The sequence below is a fragment of the Apteryx mantelli genome, chromosome 17 (assembly GCF_036417845.1).
Source record: "Apteryx mantelli isolate bAptMan1 chromosome 17, bAptMan1.hap1, whole genome shotgun sequence".
NCBI lineage: Eukaryota > Metazoa > Chordata > Aves > Apterygiformes > Apterygidae > Apteryx > Apteryx mantelli.
In genome coordinates this window covers 18,167,613-18,191,578 of record NC_089994.1, presented here as the reverse complement: position 1 = coordinate 18,191,578, position 23,966 = coordinate 18,167,613, and the positions used below count along the sequence as shown (strand labels likewise).

The following is a 23,966-nucleotide window of genomic DNA, read 5'->3' as shown; positions in this document are numbered from 1 at the left end:
GTCCCAGACTTGCTCCCCAGCTCCTTTCACTCCGATTTCGTTCCGGGTCTGAAGTTTCCCCGACTAAAACCTTCCAGCTGGTTCACACTGCAAAGCACGCTGCTTTCAAGACACTATCACAAAAGCTGCTATTCCAGAGGAACATATTTGCAAGTTAACAATAACGAGGGTGACACCAAGGAGAAGGAGAAACTCCTCACCGTCCGTGGGGTTGCATCTCCCCAGGGAGATGGTGGCAAACCCCGAGGACACAAGGGCCACATGCCCCCAGCACCCGTCCCGGGGCCTCGAGCAGGGTGCAGGCCCGGGGAGGGGAGGCCAAGACCCATGTGCAGGCAGCAGCCCCGAGCATGACCTGGCCCCTTACTTCACCCTCAGTCACTGCCTTTCCCCTACTAGTTAAGTAAAATCACAGCACAACATAAACAAAGTAATTTTTATTTAAAAACAATATTTGGGGGGAAAAAAAAAGAAAATTTCAACACATTCAAAAAAAGTGTAGAACTTCACTAGTACTAGTGTTACCTACTGGAACAAATACCCACGTAAGCCATGTTTTGTATTTGGATGTATGAATCTACCCTAAAAAGTTACGTAACTTCAGAAAGAACAAGCCACTTCACTTTCATTGAAAGAAAGTATCAATTCAAAGATGGACTGGAAAGCCAAAGCTAGAAGTCAGACCTTATTTTCATTCTAGAAGTAGCAATAGTTATTTTCAACAATGGTTAGAAGCCTCATTTTGCTCCTATGGAAGCAGAGCACAAAACCACCTCTGTATTTAAGTAGATCCTTTTCTTCACCAATATACCACATCTTCACTTCCATACTGTAACTCACAATTCAATCAGCAGATCTTGAACAAAACTTCTCCCTTGAAATCGGCAGGTATCGAACAGAGCAAGAGTTGCAGGAAAACCCACCATCAGCACAGAAGATCTTATTCATGTGAAACCAGTTTCATGTCCATGTTCTGGTTCGGCAGAATACCCAGCGATCCAGATTCACTAGCACTATATACAGGCTCACCTCAGAGTCAGTGGTCATCGCAACTCACCTGTCATCCAGGTGATTAGGATACCCACCAAGCAGTTTAATACTTTGGGGGTTCCCCTCTAAGCGTCACGTTTCCTTTGGGAACAAAAAGCTCAGAACATAACCAAAGCGTTGGTCACTATTTCCCCCTCAGCTGCTGCAGGGATTAGCCCTGACCTTTTAGGAGAGTGCAAAGATACACTCAGTTAAGCTTCCTCACACTGTACAGTCTCTAAAGCCACAGGAGGCCACTATATTTCTAATCAAATCTTGTATCCATAGCAAAAGAAGCTAAAAAAAACAAAAGAAAACCCACACACCCCCACACAGCTTTCCCTCCTGTACAAATCTGAGGGCCTCCAGTCCCCCACCACATACAAAATCCAGATTTGCACATCATGAAGCAAAAGAGGGGGAGGAGGCAAATTAGGGTATTTACAGAAACCGAATAGCTTAACCTATGAGAATTCACGTACATGCACAAGAGCACTCACATGTATTTCCAATACAATAATGAGCACAAATTAATATGGATTTTTTCTTTCTTTCTTGGCTTCACACTATGCTGAGATCTGTTCAAGAAGTAGAAAGAAAGCAGTCCATATAACATTCCAATTTGCTTTTAAAAACATCTAGTATATTTGTATATATAAACAGTAAAAAAAAAATAGAATGTCTCTGAAATTTAAGTCATTCGTTCATTGACTTGAGCAACATCCAAAGAATGATTCTCAGGTCAGCAAACATTTTTCAGGAATAAGGCAACCCTTGAAACAGGGGCTATTTCTGATTATTAAACCCTCAAGTTTATGCTTGCAGCTTAGAGTGCTTTCCAGTCAATGGGCTTCTTGCCAGATTTCTTCAGCAATTCATTTGTTTTAGAGAAATGCCGACAGCCGAAAAACCCTCTTTGCACAGACAGAGGTGAAGGGTGAACTGCCTGCAGAACATGGTGGCGTTTCTGTAAAACGTTAAAGGAAATAGCTCGTTAGATTTGCATACTTTCAGCTCCTTGGACAAGGTTGGCTGGTTCTGGTACTAAGTAGATGCAACTTCTTTTCTATATTTCCTCAGTAATCAAACAGAGAAAGAAGGGCCTAAAGAACTCAGCCAGAATCTCACACTGAGATTTTTAGTCCTACTGAACAGAGCAGAAGGATGGACTATTCTAAAGCAGCAGCAATACCTAGGCCACTTCTAAATCATTGTAATCCTAACAGGAACTTTACACCAATTCATGGGAAATTTCCTAGAAATATCAGTTCTATCATGAACTAGAACAACAAGAGGTTACACTTTCTCCCACTTTTGTTGCTTAACTCTGGTAAGGACTTACTTGAAACAGAAGGGTAATTAAACTCGATGGCAAACAGATCTCAACTAAGGAGGAAAAAAACCCAACTCCATGAGGAAAGTGCCCTCTAGCGTCCACCTTTTAACTTAAGAAAAAAATAGAAATATGGAAAAGTAACCTGTACCCTGTCAATAGAACTGCCTTTCCTCTGTGCATACGCTCCCCACAACATGAAGACAACTCCATGCAAGTTCTTGTTTAGCCAGGACACCACCACATCTGTGAATTGCTCCCAGCCCTTCTCCTTGTGCGAGGTGGCTTGGTGAGCTCGCACTGTCAGGACAGCATTGAGGAGGAGCACTCCTATCAAACAAAAGGAAGGGACAGAGGATGAAACAAAAATCAGGTGGTAACAGCTCCTTCCTACTTTCCCTCCCTGCCACCCCCATGAACAATCAAGTAAGTGGAGTACTCCCTTTCCAAGGTAACTGTTAAGTGATAGGCACTCAGAATACTTACTTTTACAGAGACACTGTTTCAAACCACGGATCCATTTTCTAGATAGGCTTGTTTATAGCCTATAATGGAAATGTTTCTAGAATCTCTATTAACTTACCTTGCTTGGCCCAGCCAGTTAGATCTCCATGACCAGGATGCGTGAAGTCTTCAATATCAGTAGACAGTTCTTTGTAAATATTTTCTAAGCTGCAAACAAAAAAACAGAAGATTTGAAACTAGGTTTCTGGAACAATCTAGTATTTAGATATTTAACAAAACACATGTAATCAGGCAGTTAACTAGTAAGATTTAATCCCTGCAAGCAGGTCTAGTAGCGCTCAGATGAAAAACACTGCAGACAATGAAAGCCACAGTTGTGCCCTTGAAAGTTTGCCTGTTTAAAGATACAAGCAAACAGAGCTACTTGCACTGGACAAAAAACAGTAAACTAATTTTAATCCAATTCTTTAAGATAACAAAGCTATTTGCAGAAGCAGGGCAACAAGGCCTCTTTGTGTGTCTGGCTAGAAGTGTTAACCCAAGGCCTCACTGCCACAACTGAAAACACTGAGTCCAGCGTGCTTGTCAGAATATCACTGAACTACACAGAATTATCAGTGTTTTCGTAGTGCTGTTTTTCTGGGGAATGCACAACTTAAGATTCAATAGTTACAACACATTTCCTATCGCTTATCAGACACACAACCACAAATAACAGAATTGCAAATATTTTAACTCAGTAAATAAATGAATTTTGCAAATTGAGTACTGCCATACCTGGGGGGTGGTGGAACAGGTTTCTGGACACTGAAACAGAGCCCATGAGCTTGATTAGGTCCATGATATGGATCTTGCCCCAAAATGACAACCTTTACCTGAAAGCAGACCCAGACCCTTGTTAATACTGCCAATCCAGCAACTTTGATCAGAATTATTCTTAAAAGCATAACAAAAAAGGCTCACAAATGAAGTCTCCAAAAACTCTGCTCCCCAAAGCAAACAAAAATCCATACTACCACACACCTGAAATTAAATCACTGATTTACCTCACTAAATAAATGTCAAAGAAGGCAGGTCCTATCTAAGACTAAAGACTAACATCACCACAGCTTTGCTGCCAAGAATATGGAGACATTTTGAGTGCAAGAGACCAAAGTTTTCTATGAACCCCAATAAAATAGCATGTGAAAACATTTTCCAAGGAAGCTTCCTCAGTGTTTTTTTTTTTTAATGCCATGTTCTTTGTGATAATTATCACTGCAAACACAGCTTATGAGAAAAGGAACTTAAGCACAATGGTATACACTTTTTATAATCATAGTCTGCTACAGACTGTGAGAAAGCCAAGAGAAATTCAAGTGTAATAGACTCAAAATCAAGCACTGCAGAAAGTTGCTGATACAGGAAATAAGGTCAAAAGTCTAACTAAAGCTTTAAAGAAAATGCCGTTGCGGATGAGGGTAATAAAACAATAAAGCCGTTTCAGTAACGGAAAGAAGAGACAGGATTTACAGATTGTGTAAGGGAAACACACAGCATCCACATCACAGGGGATTGAAGCTTAAGAGAAGACCGAGCAAGCGTGCCTGTGCATGTGCGTCTAATCCTAGTAACCGAGCTTTCTTTCTTTAAGCACGCAGGAGGTGGAGAGCAGCCATCCCCATCTCCGCCCAGCACCTGCGGCTCTACTCACATCCCTGATGTCACACATCTGCGTCCAGGTGAAGACCTGGTCCGGGGGCGGGTAGACCGTGTAGCGCTTCCTCTCCTCCGCTACGAACGCCATCAGCTGCGGAGGGGAGAGAAGAGGAGAGGAGGGGAGGGTGGAGCGGGCGGGTTCAGCGCGGGCGACGCCGTCGCGGGTGGCAGCACCCCCACGCGCGGGGCCGGCGCCCCCCCCCGCTCACCTCCATGAAGTAGGGCTTCGAGAACTCGCCGGCCAGCTGCCGCCTCCAGCTCTCGCCGAAGCCGGGGGGCACGTTCCGCTCGGCCAGGCGCTGCAGAGCCGCCTCCTTGTTCCTGCGGATCCGCTCCAGCTGCTGCGGGCTCAGCGGCGAGGCGCGCGGCGAGGCCTGGCCCGGCTCGGCTTCCGCCGCCTTCGGCTTCTTGGCGGCATTGGCCTGCGAATCGGGGGCGGAGAGGCGGCTGCAGAGAGGGCGCGGCGCGCCGCGGCCCAGGCGAGGGCAGAGCGGCAGGAGCCGCCCGAGCTGCAGGAGCCGGGCCGCAGCCGCCACCGCCGCCATCCCGGCCGCGGCCGCGCCCTCCCCGCGGGGCGGCTCCTACGGCGGCCGCGAGCACACGCGGCTATTTCGCGGCAAAACAGCGTCGGGGCCTCCCTCATTGGCCGCCCGGGCGCCAGGGCCACGCCCACAGGCTTTGTTCCCAAACTCCCGCTCCCCGTTGGTCAAGAAGAGAGGGCCCCGCGCCTCCCTATTGGCTTGCCACAGACGGCAGTAAGCCCATCTGCCTAGCAACCGTGACGAGGCGGCCTCTCTGGGCTCCCATTGGACAGCGATAGATAGCTATCTCATTCAACTCATTCAGGTGTGACAGAACCGCGGGCTTTTTCGAAGTGGCCGCGAGACTGGCGTCCCCCCCCCCCCAACGGCCGCCAACACCGCGCGCCCCCCAACCGCCGCCGGCACCGCGCGCGTCCGCCCCCCCCAATGGCCGCCAGCGCCGCATGACACCCCCCCACCCCTCAACGGCCGCCAGCGCCGCGCGCCCCCCGCCGCGGTACCTCAGCGTCGCCGGCCGGCTCCGGGGAGCGGCTGCGCTTCTTGGCCGGCGCGGCGCTGAAGAAGGAGTGCAGCGTCTTCTGCCCGATCATGGCGCGGGAGGGCGAGGGCGGCGGCAGGGACGGCAAAAAGCGGACAGCGCTGCCCCGCGCGAGCCGGCGGCTGTGGCGGCGGCACGGGGGTTTGGCGCCAAGAGCGCGCGCGTGCGCGGGGGGGGGGGGCGTGCGCGGGGGGGGGGCGGCACCCGCCAGCGGGAGGGGAGGGGAGAGGAGGGGAGGGGAGGGGAGAGGAGGGGAGGGGAGGGGAGGGGAGGGGCACAGCCCGTCGCGGCGCATGCGCGCCCGCCCCCTCCGCGCGGCGGGGACGCGCCCCCGCTCCGCTGCGGGCTCCGCTCCTCTCGGTGCCGGTAGGCGGCGGCGTGAGGCGGCGCCGGGGCTGAGGCGGCCCCCGATGGACAGATACGTGCTGAAGCGGGCGGCGGCGGCGGCGGGAGCCGGGCCCTGCGCCGCGAAGAGGCCGAGGCCGAGGCCGGAGGCGGCGGCGGCGGCGGCGGGCGCGGAGGCGGCGCCCTGGCGGGAGATCCGCGCGGAGGGGCTGAGGTGCGACTACGGGCTGCTCTTCGGCGCGGCCGAGGCGGACGGGCTTTTCCGGCAGCTGGAGGACGAGGTGGAGTACTTCGAAGGTAAAGGCGGCGGGGCACCGCTTGAGGGGGACGAAGCGCTGTCGCAGCTGCCCCTGGCCGGGCTGCTGCGGCGCGGGGAGAGCTGCCGCACGGCAGCGGGGGGGTCCGCAGCGTTTGCAGGACCTCGAGAAGCAACGGGCAAACGTAGGTCTGATCCTGCAGAGCTTCCTAGAGCTCTAAGCGTGCGTGCCGAGCAGCTTCATTCACACCTTAACGTTTTCGAAGAACTGAAGGAACCCCGAAATGGCGGTAGGAGTTTGTGGATAAACATAGCACTATTTTACCTCTTCCCAGTCACTTTCGTTCAACAGCAGGACACGATGGGCAGAAGCTGAAGGTATTGCGTTAGTCCCGTTCAACCCTTCGATTGTAAGGCAGCGCTAAACTTGAGCGTCAAGTAGTTTGGTGGGACGGAAACCCTTGAACACAGATGACAGCTTTGGGATGTCGGCTGCAATGTGCCATTTTTATTTTCACACTGTAATTTTAATTCATAGTAGCTCCAAATCAAGGAGTATGTTGCAGTTGGGAATGGTAGAGGGTGATTGATTGTTAATTGCTGTTGATCAGATCCTGATATTTAAGATAAAATATCTTACGCTAACTAGAATGCAGAGTTTGTTTTGATCTCTCTTATCTCTCATTGAAACAGGTGAGCTGACAAAATTGCATGTGTTCGGCAAATGGCACAGCATTCCAAGGAAGCAGGTGACCTATGGAGATCCTGAGTTAACATACACTTACTCAGGCGTTACCTTTTCCCCTAAGCCATGGATCCCAGTTCTCAACCGTATCAGAGACCGCATTGCTTTGCACACTGGGCATACTTTTAATTTTGTCCTTATTAACAGGTATGTCTGATTTCTGGTTGCATCAAGCAACTTCTTGTTCAAATGAAAAATTGCTTGTGCGACACTACTGAGAGATCGCTGAGGAGTCATTTGGCATTCATTTCATTTTATTGGTAGAACTAACTAATCTGTTCTGTTCACAGATATAAAGATGGTTGTGACCACATAGGTGAACATCGAGATGATGAGAGAGAACTGGTTCCACGCAGTCCTATTGCATCTGTGTCGTTTGGAGCTTGCAGGGACTTTATTTTCAGGCACTGTGATTCCAGAGGGAAAAATGCAACGCGCCACATTAAGCCCATCAAACTGCAGCTAGCCCATGGTAGTCTGCTGATGATGAAGTATCCCACCAATGTGTATTGGTATCACAGCCTGCCCACCCGCAAGAGAGTGCTCGCCCCAAGAATCAACCTGACATTTCGAAAAGTGATGACTCTAGCTGGAAAGTGAAATATTTAGCAATCAAGCACCTGGTGTTTTGACTTCAAAAAGGGGAGCTTGCTTCCCTCACATAACTGTCAATTTCTTTTTCAAGCACTATCTCTGATGATCCAAGGTATTGGATGAGTTAAACCAGAAGAGGGGACAGTGTGCTTGGTAACTTGCTAATAAATAAATTGCTTATTTAAATGACAAGACTATTGTTCTCTCAGTAACGTGTTGCTGTTGCCCTGCCAATACACATTATTTTTAATGACCGATACCCTTGTTTTCTTTGGCTCAGGAAGAACTTTGTTCTCAACTGATCTTAATCTAACCAGTTTTTCAAAAAGATCAAAATACAGTATATCCTTGAAATAGCTGCAAAATGTCTTATAAATACTATAAAGTACAAAAAAGTGTAATCATTTAGAGTGGTCCTGTAGGTTGATATTGTTCAACAGATGACACTTTCTTGTATGCTCTGTCAATGAGAGATGGTTTGTTTTTTAAAAATAAAAGACTCTGACATGAAAAAGAAGAGTATGGAGATATGAATATAGTGAGTGCAACATGACTGGCTATGTATTTTACAGCGACTGAGTTTTGTCTGCATATATTCACTGCTGCTCTACATCTGTTTGCTTGGGAGACTGGATTCTTTTGGTCTGTAGTGTGCTGGGGCAGGAGGAAGCATGAGGTGCTACAGCGCAGGGGGAGGGCTGCCTCTTCCCGAGGTCCTACAGCTGCATAGACGTCAGAGAGCATAAGATTACATCATGGGGAAAGATGGGGTTGTAGAATTTGTATGGACAGCACAACTTGGAAGGCTATAACTTCTGAGAGTATCTGCTTTTTTCTAAATAATTATCCCTAGGGATTCCATTCTGACCATCTGAAGGCCATGACCTCCCATGCTCACAGTGAATCCTACTGAAATGAAGAAAGACCTTCCAAAGCCAACAACAGATATTGAAGAATCAAGCAATGTAAGTACTGAGCAAAAATGTGAACCAGGCTACAAGCATCTGAATTAGTGACTGTCTCTAGCCTGCAGTGGTAGATCTATCCATAACTTCATGGAATTAATGTCTGTTTAGACAATCTGGGACTTCCCACCCTCTCTCAGTACCAGCAAATGCTATATATAACATGAAGAGCTCCTGGAGGAATGTTTCTTATCCAGATAATGTGAACAAGTGCTATTTTTATCAGATAGATACAGTATATGTGGTTTGGCTTATAGCTTGATATTTGTTTCAAGATATTACCACACAGGAACAGTTACTTTTACTAGTAAGTTTGTTCTTTTATTGCTACTGTACAGTTACAAAAATACCCTGAAGGGAAAACACAACTTCAAACTGCAGTGCAGTGGTTTGACTCTAATATACACTTTAAATAATATACACAATAAAACAAGAATAATCCAAATACAGAGATGTCATCTTGGAGGTCTGTTTCCCATATAGCTGATGTTTTATAACCTTTTATATTTTATTAACACCTTTTCCACCACGGAAGCTTGTGAATAACAAATACAGCATTCGATGAGCTTCATGTGCCTGCACAGAGCCCACAGAATTCAAAAGGTGAGGGTTAGGTGGCAAATATCTGCAAAAGTCTTTGATGCTCCGATTAGGCTGACAGTATCTAGCATGGCTCAGGACCAGGACCAAAGTGCTGACACTTGCTTCCTTCCTCACAATGAGGGCTAAGCCAAGACCACCTACTCTTTCCTTACAGTGAAAGCTAGAACAAATGCTGTCTACTCAACCCTCATCTCTATAGCCCTTGAGGAAATTTCAGAGTAAATTTGCAGCTGAGTGAAAAAGAGCAGTTTATCAATGTCTTACAGTGACTGTGCTTTCATTCTCATCAAACTGGCCCCTGCTGGAAAGCAGTTCTATGCAAAAGGAAAAGAAAAATATTAAACATGCAAACTTGCAGTAATACGTGGCTTCATGTCACTGTTATAGGCTGATGAGTTTAAGACTGTTGGTCCATTGTGTGCGTATATTCTGACTCCACCGTTACTGCTTTCTAAACAAAGTGACCTGTTCAGATGAACTTCACAAAGATTCACAGCTGAAAATCTCTAAACAGACCATGCTGAGAGTAGGTATTGCAGAATATATACTACTGGCAGTGGAAATGTTTTTGAAATTCTGAGGTACAAATGGTAGAATTGTTGGAGCTAGATGCTTTGCATGTTATTTTTCCTTAGGTGACACCCAACACTGCTTTACAGAGCTCCTACTGCACACTCCTGCTGTCCAGAGTGGAGGAGTTTCTCTTCTCTGACCTTTTGCAAGTCTGTTAGATCTTAGTTCAATGGCCAGAATGTTTTTGGCATTTTGCATCCTTTTAGGGTTTTTTTGCCTTTTTGTTATTTTTCCCATAAGTAGAAAGGTTAAAAACATGCTACTGCTACCCTAGTACAGAGGGAGAGGCTTCTCAGGAACTAATATGTCAGTGGATTTATCTAGACTGTTTTATATACTATGAGCATTATTTGGAGCAGGCATTGTGATCCCTGCTCTGGAATGATGTGAGTGAAGTATAGTATATAGGTTTTCATATATATTCATTACTATTCCTATTTTGGTGGGTTTCAAGCCTCCCATTAAAGAACTCTGAATGCTTATGAGCTTCCGGCAGTGATATGAATACATAAGGTACAAAGTTGCTCTAAAAAACTATTAAGACAGCTGTTACCATTTGAAAACTTAGTTGCTGTTTTACATTGAAAAAGCTAGTCTGAGAATAAATCTTTTTTGTCTCCAAGGTACAAGGATAGAAAAGAGCTAAAAATAGTCTACATACTTTATTCCTGATAATTCAGAAGCAGTCAAAAGGGTAATTTTTGCTTCTGCTCCCTCTGTGGTTTGTCTGGGTTTTTTACTCAAACAGTCTAGAGCAGCAAAGTACAACTTACACAGACCTCCATATAAATAGAAGTAAGTAATACAGTGACACCAGTCTTTTCAGACTACTGTACTACTTCACCAGACAAGTGCCTACCAGTCCTGATTCAACTGTGCGTATTCTAACTCACAATGATGCTTGGGTTGCTATACATCTCAGCTCACAATTACAACCAGTACAAGCTATATTGCAAGCCAGACAGCATATATTTGAATGGATGATGAAAAATGGCAGTGTTCAGCATTAAAATGGGAAGGGTAAGTCTAGAACACCAATTACAGTAGCCTTGAAATAATAGCATTAAAAGGTGTAGTCAATACTACAAGCAATATTACTCAACAGTTTCATAGTGACAAAGAAAATTACAATACTGATTGCTAACAAATGCTTCTGTCTCTTAATTTCACCTGAATTCCAAAGATACAGAGCAACAAATCAGTGTCTCAGCTTTTGATTAAAAATTTGATCTCTTTTCCTGGAAAAAGAAAACTGCAGTTTGAATCAGTAGAGGTATTTCTACGATATATAAAGAACTGAAATGTTAGGAAAACAACATAAATAGGAAAGTAGTTTTTTGGATCATGCATGCTACATAGAGATGCCTTGCTTTATTGATCAGCCAGGATATTAAATCTGATTCAGTTAGTAGTTCTTCCTATCATCTTGAGACGTTTATCAGAACATAACTGACATGCAGGAGACTCAGACAATGGTAACGTAACCATTCAAATGAGCTCAAGGCACTTTATTGTTTTTAAAATCATTGCCTTTGATAACAGTAGCTTCCTATCAACCACTTCTGGGGCTCTCCTGTTCAGAAATGTCTGCAGTGAAACGTATAGGATTAAGCATCTCCATCTGAAAACTTACATATGCATCAGGATAAGGAACATGGCCTTGGGAAGTCTCTGTTTGAAATGTCTTTTCCAGAGCTGTGAGGCAGACAAAATACTACTGAAACAGAATAAATGCTTCTCTAATGCAGATACACTTTGGACTGCACAACATTAGCAGACCGACTTTGGGTAGCGTCATTTTGGTATGAAACACTTAACTCCCAGCAGGAGCCAGCCATTGCCATAGAGGAAGGGGAAAGTTAAAGGGCCTGCGGTGGGTTATTTGCATAACAGACAGGAGGTGCAATGTAGATCTCATTAGAGGGATTTTGTCAGTTTTTGTCCTTCTTCAGCTCTCTTAGTCACTCTTCGGCCCTCAACTCCAAACTTTGGTGCTGTACCCTGGAGTGAACACGCTCATAAAAAAGCAAGTAAGCACTAGAAGAAAGGACTTCCTGCAAACTAGCTTTGCGAACAGTGTCATCTGAAATCCATAACCACTGATTGCTGATAGAGAGTGGGTTCTTAGGAGAAGGTGGAGAGCGACGGTAAGTCACGAAGTGTCCAGAATGCATGTCTCCGTGATGAACTACAACTGCCATCAGACGGTAAAGGTATACAGGGGAACTGAAGGGCAAATGAGAAAAAGGAAGGGGTCAGCAACCCTTGCAGATCACACATGCACCAGAAGAAGCCCCAGTTGCTTTGCGTTTAGTTGTAGGGGGAGTTTTTTTAGAGCAAATAGATGGCTCCATGAGAGAGTTCTCTGAGAGAACTAACTATACGTTGGTCACAGGCATGAAAATGGGTGAACATTCTCAAATGGAGGAGCATCAAGGCAGGATTTACCAACAAGTAAAACTGTGGCAGCTCCAACTGAAATTGAGCTTGTTAAATAAAATATTTGGAAAAAAAAATTGAGATCTGTTAGAATTTATGTAATATTTTTAAAAACTGTAAGAATAAGATGAAAAATGAAAGGGAGGGGTAGAGGAGAACAGCAAGAATAAGATGGTGGCTATTCAGAAGGATGACTGCTGCAACATGAACCAGGAGATTATGTTATAAGCAAAATTCAGAGTCTACTCCCTTTTCTAGTAGGAGAGAAATGGAGCCAAAGACAACCACTAAAAATCAGCCAAAGAGATGAGGAATGATTTCTGCATGGGACCTAGGATGGATGTTAAATTCTATGACTACACAACCTCACAATAAAGACAGAATAAAAGAAAACAAAATTTGCAGAGACAGAGATTATAAGATAGGTACAAATCTCTAACTTACCTGCATTCAGGGAATGCAGTAAGTGGAAAAGTTCCCGAGGTCATTAAAAATGAAGGGGAGCAGGCACCATTCATAAAGAGTGATTTAGTGCTACATGGCTGCTCTGCATCTGCCAAAGAAAGTAGACAGTAATTTAGCTTATCTTTTGTGTTACAAATATCAGTGATTTTGTTTCTACAGTACCTTTCATCAGAGAATATGAGAGTACTTTACTTATTTTAATTAATTACATATCACAGTGCTGTAGAGATGTAGAAGAATACAATATCCAAAGACAGTGGTAATTGTTTCTACATGACAGAAATATAAAAATGACCATGTTTACAGAATCCTTACTACGTGAAATACTGAGTTGCCTAAATGACAGACATAAATTATTACAGATAGATTTTCTAACTGTAAGAAGCTACCGTTCCCAGAGTCCTTTCTGTGCTTGTGCTGAAGTCTTAGTAATCTCTTCTAACAAGATAATCTTTAGGAGGACTTCCTGACTTCAACATGCACTCATTCTTTGGACCTAAAACATGCCAGCTTTATATGTTTTGTTGTTGTTGTTGTTGTTTTGTTTGTTTTTGTTTTATATTTAGCAGAATTGAATTAAATGGTAAAAATTGAACTATATACCTGGAACAGGGTATCTCAATGCTTGCCAGAAAAAGGACTCTACCTGTCCTCTTAGCACACATCCAAACAAAGATGCTGCTTTTATATTCATTCTGCAGACTAGAATGCTTTGTTTATCACTGAAATGTAGAAATACCTGATATATTTTATTTTCAAATTAAATACCGGAAGGTTTTACTGCTGTCCCATCCTTTGTTTCAGAGGTTGTCTCTTCAGGGTTTTTCTGATTCAGATCATTCTGGCTTGATTTATGAACAGGAATGTGATATTTGTAGATGTCCATGATCAGGAACTCATTGAACTGTACATGTTCATGACGTTTCAGAGGAGTGCCTTGGTTTGACCAGCTCAGTCTTTGCAGATGGATACACAAACACTGAGGGAGCTTCAGCAAGTTTCCACAGAAAAGGAAAGTCAAAATACATTTTAAATGAAGAGAAACAGCTGTAAAGTTAAAAGCGTACTAATGCAACTGGGAAGTCTAGTGGATGAGGAAATAAGTCATTGACCTGTTCCCTCATGTGCTACTTTATCTGCATGTAAGCTTACTGGCAATAGTATCTCTAAAAGATGATACAAACCCAGAAACTTGGAGATTTCTAATAATGCTACTACTGCTCTCTAGATGGTAGGATAGCTAATGTTAACAGAGTTTTCTCCATATGGGAGAAGAATCAGTAAAACTACATGCATGTTCCTTAACAACCTCTCTGTCAATCTCATTTAGCTTGTTGATCTGTGAGGCAGAAAACAGGATCGTAATGAGCTGGAGTGAGTTGTTGTAAGGCATTTGCTAATACCTAATAAGCTACGGTTTGGCACAGTGAAAGTGCCATGGGAAAAAAAGTCAAACAGTTATAAATATCTGAACACTCAAAAGTAACACCAGGGTTAACCTCTGTCAATCAGGGTTAACCTGAGGCTCTTAATTACAGACCAATGCCCTGTTGTCCACTGCATTATATGATCACAGAACAAAGAGAGACTCATAATAAGGGCTTCTAATCTAAATAGCACCTGCTGTTTAGCACCATTTTCACTTGTTTAAACCAGCTGTATTCAGAATATTTTAATTTCTTTGAATGTGCAATTGCTAAACAACGTACAAACAGATGTGTATATGGATCACTTCACTTACCATGGAAATCAAAAATTACTGCAAGACATACGAACTGCAACTGAACCAAGCTCATGCTTGAGTGCTTTGCTGAATAACAGTAGAATACTCTCATTCTTTAAGCTATAGACTTCAGTGCTTTGCTGAATTGAGGCCTCAATGCCTACAGATATTTGACAAATGAGCTTACTTTTTCAAGTAAAACATTAAAGAAGTTTAATACCAAGAAGTGGATATCAAGCAAAAAGACTGAAGAAAGAAATTACTGTTTAACAGAATTTAAAATTTGATTTTGAGGGTTAACTTGCCTCACCTTTCCTAGCTTTAATTGTTTAACAAATGTTGTTCTCTGGTTTTCTATGCTCTGCCCATGCAGAGTTCCTTCTGCCTGAATCTGAAATCAGAGGGAAAAAATAAGAGCCATTTGATTACATGCTTTATCAACTTGCACAGAATAATACTGCAGGTTTGCACACTGCAAACAACAGTGATTTCCTATCTAGAACTACGCTCAGTTCATTAATTGCATTTACAATTTCCCACCAACTTTTTTCAGAATCAGAATTAAAAAGCAAAATCAAGTAGAAATGAGCATTTACAGAACAAACACAGATTCCAGATTTAAGTTTAGTCTTAAGCCATTTCTGTTGGTTTTGAAACAAACACTTTGGCTCTATGCTATCATTAAATTACAGGCAACGGTAAAATACTGTTTAAAATGTCAGAACAAGAAACTATCCCAAATATTATCTAAATAATACCTGGCAAGTACAGAATAAAATATTTATCGATTTTGTAATATTAATAATAAATAAAGCTTCAAAATATTCTGTGAGATAATAACCCACTTTAAACATAAGAAATCCCAGGCAGGCTAGAGGCTTCCTGAAGTCACAAACAAAGGAGAAGAGGAGAAAGGAGAGCACTGAAGCCATGATTCTCAATCAGTGGGTTTGAAATAGAGCTAGGTTATAGAAATTAAAATGACATACTTTAGTGCAATTGTCACATACAACATCCTTTACAGATTCAGAGGAGATGAAATGATGGAGACAGTGATCCAGTGTCATAGGACGACCCTTAGTATGAAAAAACAAAGTTATTTGAAGAAATTTGGGGGTGCATATTATTTAATTTTGTGAAAGAAAAGGTTCTCTTTCACAGAAACTGAAAAATTCCAGACTGACTTCTTGACAAAACTGACTAAATGGCTTTGAGTATCAAACAAACATAATGTAACTAACTATAGGAATTCTCACTCTGACCTCTACATAGCAGAAATTTAGCATTTTGGTTGTATTTTAGTCAGTTATTCCTGTCTTCCTTTGTAGATTATACTACATACTGCAGGCATGAACAGCATAATCTTTAATGATGGCATAAAACAAAACACAAATAGCAGAAGGTGCGTCAAAATCCCAATCCTAGCAGTCTAGGAGAACATCCTGTAGATATGAGTCACAGACTTTCCATGAATGCAGCTAGTTGTTCCTTGTCTGAAAAGACAAATCTCCCACAAATCTTGCCAAAACAAGCTAAAATACTTAATCATTTGCAGTTTTTTGTAAGTCCAGAAAGAAACAAACTGTTCCCTGTTGAAATCACTTGATTCGAGTCTGTCATTGTCTAACTTACATATCATCACCACAGAGACAGACCTATAGGCCACTTTCTAAGACTGCTGGAAATGCACAGCACTCAGGACATGATCTGGTCTGTTCAAATTATGCAGAAAGGACCAAATACTCCACCATGAGAAACAGAAAACTCTATTGATGCCAACAAAGTCATGCTTGTCATATTAATTTGCCCCAGCCTGTTAACAGAAAGGTACTATATTAGCGCAACAAGATCATTTGTAAAGGTAAGAAAATAAACCGTAGCTACTCATTAACAGTTAGGCCTTAGCATCTTGAAAAGACACTAGTAAAGTCTAAGATAAAGCTATGACTACAAGGCCACAGACAGACTGGCTGGATCACACATCAGCAAGAGATACATACCCACATAGCTGCTGGAATACTCAGTGAGAGACTGTCAAAAGTATCATACCTCACAGGACTCTGTAAGAAAATATTTCACATATCCACTGAGCCAAAGTCTATGACAGTCCAGAAAAACTAGTGTCACACAAGATGAATATATGCTCTCTGCTATCCATGAAGATATTATCTGGGGGAGTAGGCTCAGCAAATCCCACTTTCCTCAGCACAGTGTTGGGGAACACTTGATGCAGGGCAGAAGCTGCTACTCTGCCTGCTTCTGCTGAAGCTGCCCTTGCTATTAAATTTGTTCACAAGTTTTTGAAAGTAAAAGTACTAAACGTACTCTTTAGCTTCATCTATAGATGAGATTTATTTTCTGTATTTTTGCTTTATCCAGGTCATCTTCATCTCCTTGCTCTGGATAACTGGACTGCAACTTAATTTGGCTTTGCGTTCGTAATCTCAATACTGAGTGCTGAATGAATAGCTAGTCCTAAAATGTGAGCGAGTTTTCAGTGATACTGAATACCAAATGTAATAAGACCATTATTATTCTGTCTAATAAGACAGTTATTATCCTCACAAAGTAGATCACAATTAATTTTCTTCGGTATATTTTGTGATACGTATTTGTTTCTCGTTAATGCTATAAGTACTTAAGTAACAGTCTGAGGTCTCATTCCTGCAAACCTTTGGAGCTTAAATCAACTATGTGAGATGGTTTCACCTCAGAATGTGCTCAGAGTGTTGGGCATCCTTTTGTTTTCATGTATAAGTATTACCAGACACATTTTCTTACACCTGATGACACACATTCTCATACCTGGTGTTCACAGTGTTTGCAAACCATGTTGCTAGTCAGCCTTCCATGAAAAGGATGCTGAGACTTCCAGTGATTTGACATAGGGGGAAGAGAACCTGAAATACAAAGTTGCAATTGTCCTTCTATTTTCAATACATGTGTTCCTCGCTATACTTCCACGTTTTTGGCCAATAGTAACAAAAGTAACTACCTCTCAAATATACTCTGTTCCACTGACAATCAACAGTATTTCATGGCGGAAGATGTATTTGAGTCCAAAAAAACCAAAGACCAATTAATATTATCCCATTAATAAACAAAGTGACTACACTACAACTAAATACTCATATTTCAGGATGGAAAAAACTCACCTCTTGTTCTGCAGCTTATTTGCTTTTGGGTTATTTCTGGCTGCTACAAAGGAAGATAAAAGATTTCAGTAATCCCCCCTTAGAAAGCCTTTAGTATTAAATATGCTCTTATTTCATCCCTGATATGCTTTTCTGACATTTGAACAATTGAGGGGGGGAGGAGGTCTGTCTCTTTATCACTTTGTATTTTAGGAAGGCCAAAAAAAACTTTGAGATACAACAAACTGGTAATTGACAAAAATGACATTTTTTATAAAATGAACAATTAACCTGTGGAATTCTCTGCCTCAGAGTACTGAAATATGAGCTTAGCAGATTTCTTAAACTTTTTGTATATATTTTACACAACCTTCCTTCAGCATTAAGTTGTCCACTAATACTGGGGGGTTAAGATACAACTTCACCTCTGAATGGACTAGTCCATAAATGTCAGTTTTGCAGTTTTCAAACCTCTTTCACGGTCAAGGCTTATAAATAAGAATAACTGCCTACATGGACTGCTGTTCTGAACTAGTATTGCAATCCCTGTATTCAATGGGTTTAGGGATGCAAAAGCCCTCATGAAACTCAGATCACTATAAATACAAAATAGTAAAATACAATTTCTTATTCTTTGATTGCCAGGACTATTGATTCCTTTCTATCAGAATACTAAAGAATAGCATTGTAAATATAATGAAAGCATCTTCAGTTTCTAAACAGACACTTTATACTTTACAGACTTAGGAATCTAGGCAGACTATCAAGTACTTAAGCAAATACTCCTGATAAGGAAATAACATTGGTCACCTCCAGTGAATGCACGTCAAACAAATGTGTGACACGTGGCTGACGTTCCCGTTCATCTTCTAGTGAAGAGGTAAGGACATGAAATAGTTCATGAGCATCCTATTAAATAGAGGCATAAGATTTAGAGGAAGCCAGAACAAAAGACATCAAAACATATCTCAGGAGTATGCATGCACATATGAATCTATCATTGCAGCAGGAAGTTAAAGAAAAAAATATCATTTAGACCCCAGTTCATGTAGTAATAATTATTTGTGCACCTGCTGCAGTTTTGCCAAAAAGTTTTTCTGCAAAGCTAAACCCTATGGCACCACACACTATTAAAAATATTCTGGGCCATATAAACTCAAAGGATGCTAAAATACTTGCAGAAAAAAAGAAAATGAATTCACAAACGCCTGCTTTCCTTGATTTCAATGACAGTATAATTGAAATTATGCTATTTGCTTTGCCTCTGAAACACAAAGGAGAGAGAGAGCCACATTTTATGAATGAGACAATTGATCAAGTTCATCAGCCAGCTGCACTTACACAGGGATTGAAAATACTAATAACAAGAGCTAGAAAATTTGTATGCTATATGGAACTAAATTTGGAAACCTTAATGAAATAGAGTACATCCCTAGAATCAGACAGATACTTCAGTGTAGACCCATAATCTATAATGAGGTTTGGGCTGTATCCCTTATATTTTAATATTACTGGCTACACTGTACCAAATCTAATGGTAATTAAGAAAGAGGTTTTGAAGTGCCACCGATTCCATGACAAATATCTAAGCGAACTGAAAACACAATTCATCAATCACACAGCTGTCTTTCTTCACTTTTTAAAGCAAACTTTTCACTACAACGAAGACTCAGATTTGACATTCGGAGCTATTAGTACCATAACTTACATAAGTTATCTGTTATCCTGTATCTAAGCAATGAGGTGTATACCAGGCAGTCTAACTTGAATTCTGTAATCACCTGCTCTTCAAAAGATGAGATCTGCCACCTGTACATTCTTAGAACTTCTAATAAGCAGCTTGCATCCAGGACATCATCTTCTGTTACCTCTTGGCAAGATAAAGCTAGAGACATTGCATTTTAAACTGTTAGATGGAGCCAGTAAGAACAGTTAGAATGCAAATCTGTTTATCTGAGGGTTTAGATTACTTAGGCATAATACAATTGATTAGAGCAGAGTTATTCTTGATTAAGACAGGTCTACAGGTATCATTAGACAATCACAATCAAACTAGTATGTATTAAGAAATTACCATTCTCATCTGACACAGATTAACTGACTGTATATATTTTTCTGATCTAATACAAAGTGAAAGGTGCCTCAGGTAAGTGATACAGAGAGAATAAATGGTACAAACAGTGTCTGAAAAGAAAAATTTTTACTCGTGGGTTGGATAAAAATAGGTACTTCACATGTCACAGAAACACCGGTATTAAAATAGCATCAGCCTTTCCTCATTTAAAAGTACATGTTTAACTGGCACAATTTTTAGTATGAACACTGTCCAAGACACCAAAACTTCCAATGAATTTCCTTTAAAAAACAGCCCTGTGAGGAAAGCCAGAGATAGATAGCCAACAAATTGTTTTAACATTTTGAATGTTTAAATAGGATATAACTGGTAAACGAATTTAGCACAGGGGCAAGTTTGAAACTGGTTACCAAACTGGGCTTACTGGTTTTAATATTTTTATCCAGCACCACATACAGTATCTCATTTGATATTTCATATTTTTGATAAAATAGTATGCTTGGAAAAAATGCTAAAATTAAATTATAATGCATTAATTTTCTTTCATATAGAGTTCTGAGTGCCCATGTGGTCCTCTAGCCAGGTTTGTTTGACCTGCTGGCAGATGCGCACGATCCTTGGTTGGCTGCCCATTGCTGGATTGCCTGGCAGGTCAAACAAAACCTGAGACCTTTCAGCTGCTGGCCAGTGAAATGAACAGCTTTGGGGACACACGCAGCCCTGGGCCAAATGTTACTGAGGCTTGGTACAGGCACCTAACACCTTTTCGATCTCTATTCTTCCGTGAAATTTGCCTGGACTTGGCCAATGAGTTCCAAGTTAATAGAGGACAATAATAAAAAGAAGACAGCAAGACCACATGATCTTCCTTTCTTTAGGAAACAAGGCTGGAAACAATAACTTTTATGCTAAATATTTTCTTAGTTTATCCTCACACAAAAAACTTAAAGTATATAATACCTCTTAGAAGATGCAGCAAAGTAAGGGACAAGTATTGATGCTCAGTGGACTGGTTCTGGTCTGTCTTGTATTGTGCTGTAAATTCCTCCAGCCACTTGATGAAAGATGGACATGCAGATAAACCTTGCAGCAAAGAGTTCATGAAACAGGTGTTTCCTAAGTTAAGAAGGCCAGGTACGAGCCCTGCAAACATATATGTAAGAGTTTACACCATAAGTCTGGGAAAACATTACTATTTTCAGTAGAAAGTGTTATGTTATACACTAAAATGACATTAAGATGAAATTATTTCAGTTTATTTTGGACTTGCTCACATTAAAAAACTAGAAGACTCTCCTACTTACAATATCACAACCTAAAGTGTTTATATATATGGTGCTTTCTAAGAAATACACTATTATAAAATATCTTTTGAATTTTCTCTGAAAAATGTTCTTTTTTTGATAGGAGTACATTTTCATTACCAACATCAAGGTTCAGGATGATCTAAAAATTACTGTACGAACAGGAATTTAAAACTGTAACGCACTTATTTCCAACTCATAAAGTGGAAGCCACTCCTTGTGCAAGTTTAAAGAGAGCCATAGGCCCATTGCCATGCCGTTGCATACTTCAGCTCAGTTTAGCAAAGTTTTTTCTTTTGCTGAGATTAGTATCAAAGGTTAATAAAAGGCATTTCTATGCAACTTTGCTTAGCAAGAGACTTTCACTTATCTTGTGCTAATGTTAAATAAGAAAACAGTTATTTTGCATTTCTATTTAGAGGGCATTATTTGCTGCAGTTCATTAATGAACTTAACACAAAACTGATGCATAAGATGTGCCTAATATGTCTGATTTTTCTTTAACTTCAGCCGATACAATTAATAAATGACAAAAGCAACGCAAGTCCTTTATTTGACACAAATTCATTAATTTGTTATATACAATGAGGGGACGCGGTGACCAAAATTTTACATTTCGTAAGAGAAAAGATTTTACTGAAGCTAATAATAATAATAATAATAATAATAAAAAGAAATAAGAACATTTCTAATCGAGGAGACTGCTGGAAAGAAATTCATAACGCACAGGAGATTTAAGTCTTGGAAATACTTCTCATCCTTTCTGGAAAACGCGCGGAAGAGGCGCTCTCGGGGACACAAGCCGTGGCGCGGCGCAGCCCTCCGCTCCCCCGCTGCCTTCTCCCTACCTTTCCTGCGTTTCTTCCTCTCCGTGATGGGACCCCAGAGAACGTAGATCCCCGCGGCGAGCGCGGCGGCGATTCCCCCTATAACGCCCCAGTTCTTCATCACTTTATGCCTGAAACGGGAAAAAAAACCAAATAAATGAGGGAATGGCTATCCTTGACGGCGCAATAAGCGAGACGCTGAACATATCTAGTACGTGTGTGTATAAGTGTCCGCGGAGGGAGGGCGCGAACCGCCCGGCGGCTCCTGCCGCGCCCCGGCTGGGCCGCTCCGGAGCGGCGCCGGGGCGGGTTTATCTGTCGCTGTCGCGCAGAACGGCGCGGCGGAAGGCTGGTCCCCGCCCGGGGTTCCCCCGCCGGGGGTTCCCCCGCCGGGGCCGGGGCCGCGCTGACCTGGCCGCCGCGCCGGCCCGCAGCACCCGCCGCAGTGCCCCGTCCGCCTGGGCCGCGCCGCCGGGCAGCATCCCCCGCTCCGCCGCCGGAACGCGGCACCCGCGGGCGGGCGGGCGGGCGGCGCGGGGACGCCGCGGCGCGGGCACCGGAAGTGGCGCCGCCGGGCCCCGTTAGCGCGCGGACCGCCCCTAGCAACGGGCCCCGGGAGGCGGCTGGTTGCTACGGCCGGCGGGGGGGGGGGAGGGGGGGAGTCGGACCTGGCCGGGGGGGGGGGGGGGGGACACGCAGATCCCGCGGGTGGAATGAAACCGCCCGACACCCGCGGAAAGGGAACGGCTTCTGTGTCAGTGCGTGCGGGCTGAGCCCGCCGCGAGCGCGGCCCCGGCCCCGGCCCCAGGAATTGCTGTTGGCAGTGGGCAGCCGGGGCCTGTTCGCTCCCGGACCTGCAGCGCTGCCTTGGCACCTCCGAGGCCCCTCGGTGCTGCCCGGAAATCCCGCTGCCCGGGTGCCTCCCTGTGCCTGAGCTGGGCGCTGAGGATTGAGGGCCTCGCCCTGCTGTCCACCCACCCAGCGCTATTATTTTCTGGTTTTAACCGGTTTACTTTGGGGGTTGTTTAGTGAGAGAAGTGTTTCCCATCAGGGCCGGGAGAGGAGGCGTCTGGGCAGCACCTGTAGACAGTGAGTGACACATGCAGCTTTTGAGAGCACCTCGAGATGGCAGCTGCTGATCGTGTCTGTGGGCCTGACAGGTAACGGCTGCGTCCCTCTTCACTCCTTCCCAGCAATCCTAACGACCTTTGCTGGCTAAGTGTCTGGCGTACGTCCCTGCGCCTTTCCGGCTGAGTCCCTGTTTGCCTGACATTGCTCCCTGTGCACCAGCAGGACAGCAGGCAGGTCAGGCTGTTCGTGAAGAGGAGAGCGGTCTGGCGAGGAGGGGAAGAGACGGCAGGCAGCTGAGAGGAGCAGGGCAGCTATAGACAGAAGAGAAGAGAGATGTGAGGGGAAAAAAGTAGCCCCGACAGCTGTAGTATGCATATGGGACATACCGTTCTCGTTGCTGTCTCATGCACATGAAATACTTGAGACAAAAGAACTGACGTACTTAGAGGACCAAATCTCACATCCTTACTGGAAAATTGGAGCTTATCTAGTAAAAAAGTAACATCGCTGCTCTATTCCAAAAAGAAAGTTATTGCTTCCGTGCAGTGACCTTTTAAACTAAGTCTATATTTGAGAAATGCCATTTTCTACTAAGATTTTGGGAGAAGCAACAGAGAGCTTCTGTGAATTCGTGTACACAGACAATTTTGTGGGTAAATCTCAGCCTGGATTCAGTAAGGCTGCTCTGCTGAGACTGTTCTAATTAAGGCCTGCAGTGACTGCTTTCCCCTAGAAGTTTCAGATCAGTAACTCTTCTCTCTGTACTGACTTTACCTACAATATTTTACCCAGTGGAACATAACAGGCTTCTTGGATAGGAAGATTAGATCATCTTGGATCTTGCTTCCTTTTACCCATATTTTCTGAACAGTAAACAAAGCAACAACTCAAGAATATTTTGGTAGACCAGTTCTATCTACTGAGGCCTTTTGTTTTTTAATTGTTATGGCTCAGGTTGCCTTTCATTCAAAATAAACCACTGAGTTCCTTTATGGTAACAGCTGCAACGATGACATTCTTCACCCCAAACACATCACCACCCAAATCAAAGAGAAGTAAAAGAGTGCACAACTGAAGAGTTGTGTTGTTTGTACAAGTTTGTGCGTCTGTGAAGGATAAGCAGAAAAGACCAAAGGAGCTGACAAAGAGTGGAGAGCAGAGGGAGATACCAAATGTATCCTGAAAGAGTTTTGTAAAACTTGTTCTCTGAAAAAGCCTTTTTTTTCCTTATGCTTTTGAGAAT

The 23,966-nt window shown here is 43.1% G+C and overlaps 3 protein-coding genes across 6 annotated transcripts; 1 reads left to right on the top strand and 2 right to left on the bottom strand.

Annotated features, from left to right (window-relative positions):
• Window positions 1–539: 539 nt before the first annotated feature.
• On the bottom strand, window positions 540–5,751 carry UNG (uracil DNA glycosylase). 2 transcript variants are annotated; one of them, XM_067307159.1, is made up of 7 exons: window positions 5,568–5,751; window positions 4,735–4,947; window positions 4,521–4,616; window positions 3,605–3,702; window positions 2,946–3,034; window positions 2,514–2,692; window positions 540–1,996 (listed from the first exon to the last, which is right to left on the bottom strand). In XM_067307159.1, exons 1-7 carry the CDS (start codon window positions 5,655–5,657, stop codon window positions 1,856–1,858), a joined length of 906 nt encoding a protein of 301 aa, XP_067163260.1. In that variant the 5' UTR covers window positions 5,658–5,751; the 3' UTR covers window positions 540–1,855. The 2 variants fall into 2 exon arrangements, with proteins under 2 accessions (XP_067163260.1, XP_067163259.1); XM_067307158.1 differs by lacking the exon at window positions 5,568–5,751 and having other exon boundaries at window positions 4,735–5,117.
• A 163-nt stretch (window positions 5,752–5,914) lies between these two features.
• Window positions 5,915–8,062, top strand: ALKBH2 (alkB homolog 2, alpha-ketoglutarate dependent dioxygenase). The gene is made up of 3 exons (XM_013946173.2): window positions 5,915–6,247; window positions 6,900–7,098; window positions 7,242–8,062. Exons 1-3 carry the CDS (start codon window positions 6,016–6,018, stop codon window positions 7,549–7,551), a joined length of 741 nt encoding a protein of 246 aa, XP_013801627.2. The 5' UTR covers window positions 5,915–6,015; the 3' UTR covers window positions 7,552–8,062.
• A 733-nt stretch (window positions 8,063–8,795) lies between these two features.
• USP30 (ubiquitin specific peptidase 30) lies at window positions 8,796–22,135 on the bottom strand. Of its 3 annotated transcripts, none has more exons than XM_067306915.1 (13): window positions 22,064–22,135; window positions 21,674–21,783; window positions 20,482–20,664; window positions 19,229–19,332; window positions 18,258–18,356; window positions 17,469–17,511; window positions 17,119–17,213; window positions 16,314–16,373; window positions 15,303–15,389; window positions 14,624–14,704; window positions 13,359–13,578; window positions 12,570–12,678; window positions 8,796–11,912 (listed from the first exon to the last, which is right to left on the bottom strand). In XM_067306915.1, exons 1-13 carry the CDS (start codon window positions 22,132–22,134, stop codon window positions 11,648–11,650), a joined length of 1,527 nt encoding a protein of 508 aa, XP_067163016.1. In that variant the 5' UTR covers window position 22,135; the 3' UTR covers window positions 8,796–11,647. The 3 variants fall into 3 exon arrangements, with proteins under 3 accessions (XP_067163016.1, XP_013801788.2, XP_067163017.1); XM_013946334.2 differs by lacking the exon at window positions 22,064–22,135 and adding an exon at window positions 21,868–21,939; XM_067306916.1 differs by lacking the exon at window positions 22,064–22,135 and having other exon boundaries at window positions 21,553–21,759.
• Window positions 22,136–23,966: the final 1,831 nt, after the last annotated feature.

Bases quoted from the DNA above. Each gene is read 5' to 3' on its own strand.
- USP30 (XM_067306915.1), bottom strand. From the start codon at position 22,134: ATGCTGCCCGGCGGCGCGGCCCAGGCGGACGGGGCACTGCGGCGGGTG. The intron at 17,214-17,468 runs GTGAGTTTTTTC...TTTGTATTTCAG, and splicing joins AATAAGCTGCAGAACAAGAG to GTTCTCTTCCCCCTATGTCA. The intron at 15,390-16,313 runs GTATGTATCTCT...TTTCATACTAAG, and splicing joins GTATTCCAGCAGCTATGTGG to GGTCGTCCTATGACACTGGA.
- UNG (XM_067307158.1), bottom strand. From the start codon at position 5,070: ATGGCGGCGGTGGCGGCTGCGGCCCGGCTCCTGCAGCTCGGGCGGCTC. The intron at 3,035-3,604 runs GTATGGCAGTAC...TTTTGTTTGCAG, and splicing joins CCTGTTCCACCACCCCCCAG to CTTAGAAAATATTTACAAAG. The intron at 1,997-2,513 runs GTACAGGTTACT...AACGTTTTACAG, and splicing joins AAGGCAGTTCTATTGACAGG to AAACGCCACCATGTTCTGCA.
- ALKBH2 (XM_013946173.2), top strand. From the start codon at position 6,016: ATGGACAGATACGTGCTGAAGCGGGCGGCGGCGGCGGCGGGAGCCGGG. The intron at 6,248-6,899 runs GTAAAGGCGGCG...TCATTGAAACAG, and splicing joins CGAGGTGGAGTACTTCGAAG to GTGAGCTGACAAAATTGCAT. The intron at 7,099-7,241 runs GTATGTCTGATT...TTCTGTTCACAG, and splicing joins AATTTTGTCCTTATTAACAG to ATATAAAGATGGTTGTGACC.